Source organism: Myotis lucifugus, unplaced genomic scaffold (assembly GCF_000147115.1).
Source record: "Myotis lucifugus unplaced genomic scaffold, Myoluc2.0 scaffold_11432, whole genome shotgun sequence".
Lineage (NCBI taxonomy): Eukaryota > Metazoa > Chordata > Mammalia > Chiroptera > Vespertilionidae > Myotis > Myotis lucifugus.
This window is the reverse complement of record NW_005882480.1, coordinates 1-4,820: the sequence shown is the minus strand read 5'-3', so window position 1 is coordinate 4,820 and position 4,820 is coordinate 1. Positions and strand designations below refer to the sequence as shown.

Genomic DNA, 4,820 nt, shown 5'->3' with positions numbered 1-4,820 from the left:
ATACAGGTTCTATTTTTTTTTTACATTTTGTAAATATGTTTAAGATGAGAATATAAATCTGCTATTATTTTCCCTCTCAAATAATTAGGTGGCTTTTCTATTCCCATTTTTCATTTTCTTCCACAGATTAGAATATTAAAATGTGACATTTCAAAAGTCTTAGGAACATATAGGTCTGAAGCCACTTGGTCTTTACACATCTCTGCTCTGCTCCATGATGTGTTCACCTAGGTATTTCTCTCTTGGGGAGGCACATTTTAAAAAATGGTTTACCATATTTTTAAGTTCTCAGGGGAGGGAACTGCCTTACTATTACCTCAAAGAAAAATAGTGACACAGCTCACAAAAGAACTAGGAACAGCATGGCTGGAAGACTCTGGGAAAGCTTCATGAAGAAAGATGAACCTGAGCTGGCTTTTGAGATATTCACCGGACTTCCCCAGGGAGAGCACAGTAAGGGAATTTTAGATGGGCAAAGGCATTTAAAAAAGTGGGAATGGGGCTGGTGTGTCTAGGTTATGGTGTGGGGTGGCTTTGGCTGGAATGGAGGGCTGTCATGACTGTTGAAAGGGTAAATAAAATATATTATGTTGGATTTATGGGGTAGAGTCAAGATTGTCAGCTTACTAAATCATTCTTTTAATGTCAGCAATCTGCCTGTAGGGAAAAGTACACCATTATGTAGTTGAACAAAAGGGACACAGACAAGCTCTAGGAACAACAGGTGACTCCAACATGACATGCTTTAGAGAAGCCTGATGCAGGATTTAGGTTGCAGTGTTTTAACTGAACCTACTAACACCATGCCTTACACACTGGAGAAGGAAGCTGCTAAGTATACCTTAAGAATTGACAAGATCACACTTTTATCATTATGCCATGTCCCATCAGCTAGGGTGACATAGCTCCATGAGGTTGGAGATTGTATATCTCTCCTCATTTTATCCAACAAAGAAAGAAATCAGGAAGAGAGTAATTGGTGAGTACATCAACTCAACCTCGTTCATTTTGAGTTGAAGAAATTGTGCTATCATATCAAATCTGGCCTATCAAACTTAAGTTTCAAAATAGTCTAGTGGCTGGTATGGCTCAGTTGATAGACCATTGGCCTGTGGACTGAAAGGTCCCAGGTTCAATTCCAGTAAGGGCACATGCCTGTGTTGCGGGCTTGCTCACAATAAGGGCCTTGCAGGAGGCAGCCCATCATTGATGTTTCTATCTCTCTCTCCCTCTCCCTTCCTCTCTGAAATCAATAAAAATATATATTTTCAAAATGGTCTAATGGCTTGTTATCTTGATTTCATTTTCAGAGATTTCTAGGAGTGGGCTTCCTTTAGACATCCCAAGAATATCATTTGTAATAAAAAAAAGAATAAAGCATATCTCAGTGCTCATGACTAAAGAAGAGTATCAAGTAGGAGTAGACAGGACAGTGGCTTTGATTTTCAGGTTGTGGGTTCTGAACCTCCTCAAAGATGGACTATATATTGGAAATCTGAATTAACTGTTGTCTTACCACAAGGAGACAGAAAACTACAAAATAAAACGCTGTTACTGCAATCACAGGTGATGCAATGATGATTTCCTTCTTATATCTTGGCACTTCTTGCCTGAGCTAGGAGGAGGAGGAGGAAGAGGAAGAGGAGGGAGAGGAAGAGGGGAAGGTGGAGAGGAAGGGGAGAAGAGGAGGAGGAGGGTAAGGAGGAGGAGGAGAATGAGGGGGAGGAGAGTAAGAAGAACAAGAACAAGAACACCAACAACAACATTAAAAAAAACCCACAAAGATATGGAAAGCATAAAAACTATTCTCTAGCCTATTCTAATGAATTGCTAGCTATTCTTAACTACTACTCTAAAACCCCACCTTTCCACATGGTTCTTAAGCAATATACCAAATCTTATAGGTTTTTAAAGAACATACCACATCTGATGTTATGTAATCTGATCATTAGCATTTTCTTGTACAATTTGTTTATTTTAGAATTTAGGTCCTCTTCTCATCTACCCTAGGAACAGTGCACAAATCTCAAAATGAGCAAAGTGGAAGATCACTGTCTAAGCCAAAGTCACTTGATCAAGACACGACTGAGAGGAGGTGCTCCTGGTCTTCCTACCTGGGTACTTTCATGGCATGTCCTAAATCAATGATGGCGAACCTTTTGAGCTCAACGTGTCAGCATTTTGAAAAACCCTAACTTAACTCTGGTGCCATGTCACATATAGAAATTTTTTGATATTTGCAACCATAGAAAAAAAAAGATTTATATTTTTGATATGTATTTTATATATTTAAATGCCATTCAACAAAGAAAAATCAACCAAAAAAATGAGTTTGTGTGTCACCTGTGACAGGCATGTCATAGGTTCTCCATCACTGTCCTAAACTGACTAAAAGTCCAGGTCAGGTGTTTCAGGACCTGTCCTTACCTCATTAGACACCCTCTCTTCCTGCTTCTTGAGGGTTTGCATCCTCTCATCTTTCCATTGTTCCTCATCCCACTCTGAGTTGGATATCTTTACTTCCTGCTCCTCAGTGAGCAGTCTCATCAGAAGGCCTATTCCAGAAAAGAGTTTCCTCGGTTAATTTTTGAAACTTGAATGGTTAAGTTCAGGTTTAAGAGAAGGATTTCATCTGTTGTTTTTCAAATGATTCAGGGACATATCTGCATCATGTACATTTGAAAGAGGCAGTTTAATGAATGGTAATAAAGTTGATTCTATATCTTCTAGATTTCCCTCCAAGAAATAAGGCAATTGTTAATTTAGTGCACTATTAACATCACTTTTATCGTTAAAGTCTAGCTGCTCACTCATAATGGATGCCGAAGTGTCCCTATTTTTGACTGAGGATGCCCTCTCTGGCTCAATGGTCAGCTCAGTGCTGGTGTCCTGCCGACCCTGTAATGTGTTCATTAGCGGTCCTTCTATTATGAGTTCTTCATCTGTCAAAAAAGAAGAAATCGCATTTGATATTGAAAGACTCACGGGACAGCTATTTGTCAGTCCACAGCCATACATCCCAGTCCAATATATAGAGAATCAGCAAGTATCTGAGTGCCATTTGGAGAGGAGAAATATAAACCCCAACTTACATCTATGATTGTCGACAAAACAAAAGGAGAAACTGTCTCTTTTTTTAAAGTGGTTAATTACTTAGAGCATTCCCTAGCATGACATATGGTGACTATATTTAGGATTATTCCATTGGTCCCCAAGGGCCAACTGCCGGTTACTGGAGGAAAGCCAGGGCTAGAAGACCCACTCAGTTAGACACTCTGCAGATCTACTGTGAACTCCTCACATTCACGCACCCATCCTGTCCTGCTTCAGATGCAGAGGGGCCCTGAGCCTTCCTCTCTCCACTCTTCAGGATGCTTGTGTTCTTGCTACCATCACAGATGACCACAATTAACACCCATGGCTAACACGTCCTCATCTGGACACACCCTTCTCCACTAACCCACCGATTCCTCACTTGGGCCCTGCCTTCACATATGGCAGCCCCATAACAGACGGCTCTATACAGAAAAAAACAATATGTCTACCCTCGCTCTGTGCTTAAGATTTAGGCAGGCATCTGGGATGTACATTAAGAGACTTGCCAGGTTGTGTACCACTGTGGAATGTTCAATAAATCTATGGAATAAGACTTGGGGTTCTAAAATACATAAGGGAAAAATAACTTTTGTCAGATGCCTACTTTGCTATCATTTCATGTCTTTTCTTATATTTTCAGCTGTATTTGGGGAACCATCCAAAGATTTCGACTGTGTGAAGGTCAAGTGTACCATTGTGCAGCTGGTACACAAGAATTTTCAGAAGAATTAACAGTATTGCTGGTGGTGATAAGGGTGAGAGAAGGAGGTAACGTCCTGGGAAAGAGCATGGGCTTGCGGAGAGCCCCAAACTGGGAGCTGGAGACCTGGGCACGAGGTGACAGCTGTCAGCCCTTTCTGGTCTTGTTTTCACTCTCCTTAAAAGGAGATGAAAATGCCTGTTCTGCCCACTGTTGGGGCAGAAGGGAGTAATATCATTGGTCAAAACATTGTTTTGAAAAATAAGCAACACTGACTCTATATCAGTAGCACAGATCACTCATAGAAACTTGTATTTAAGCTATGTGGGCATGAAAGCACATTTGGGAAGTTATCAAGTAGCTGCCAATAAACCTAACGTGTAGAAAAATACTTAAAAGCACACGACTGTTTGGTGGATAGAACACCTTGTGCTTCAGAGCAAGGTCAGAGTTGCACAGTCTAAAAAAAAAGAGCCCTCCCATGCCTTAGAAGGGCTGGGTAGCAGCTTCTGGTGATGGATCCAAAACTCTCAAGTTCCAAATAAAACTTACATGAAACAGCATCATTTGTACTCTTTTCATAAACTTGCAAAAACAAAATAAAAATGTATCAATATCTGTGTACACTGCAAAGGGCAATTGAAACCTAATGCATACAAAAGAGTTTACAAACTGTGACACACTAATGAACAAGTTCTCATTTGGAAGCAAAGCACCCAGCAGAGAGCACAACACACGAAATGTAGCCATTAATGGTAATACCCTTCCCTTCATCTGACTTTTAGCAAAGAGAAGTTCTTAAAATTTTAGAGTTGAACTCTGAGTAAATAAATAAAAATAATACAGTTACTTTATTTGCCTAAAAATGTATTGTCATTGATTACAAATAAAAAATGAAAACAAAATAAAAATTAAAAGGTTTATCATCAGGCAATTGAGTCTCACCACAAGGTGTGTCGGTCACACATTCCGTCTCGCAATTCAATGTACTGTCTTCGCAACAGCCTCAATATGATTTTTAAAT

At 39.9% G+C, this 4,820-nt stretch overlaps 1 protein-coding gene across 1 annotated transcript; it reads right to left on the bottom strand.

Annotated features, from left to right (window-relative positions):
- Positions 1-1,516: 1,516 nt before the first annotated feature.
- Positions 1,517-4,774, bottom strand: LOC106696178 (leucine-rich repeat-containing protein 37B-like; the record flags this gene model as incomplete). Its single annotated transcript, XM_014451282.2, has 4 exons — positions 4,742-4,774; positions 2,811-2,942; positions 2,428-2,555; positions 1,517-1,615 (listed from the first exon to the last, which is right to left on the bottom strand). Coding segments are annotated over exons 2-4 (330 nt in total), but the record flags the coding sequence as incomplete, so codon positions are not given.
- Between the last annotated feature and the right edge of the window lie 46 nt (positions 4,775-4,820).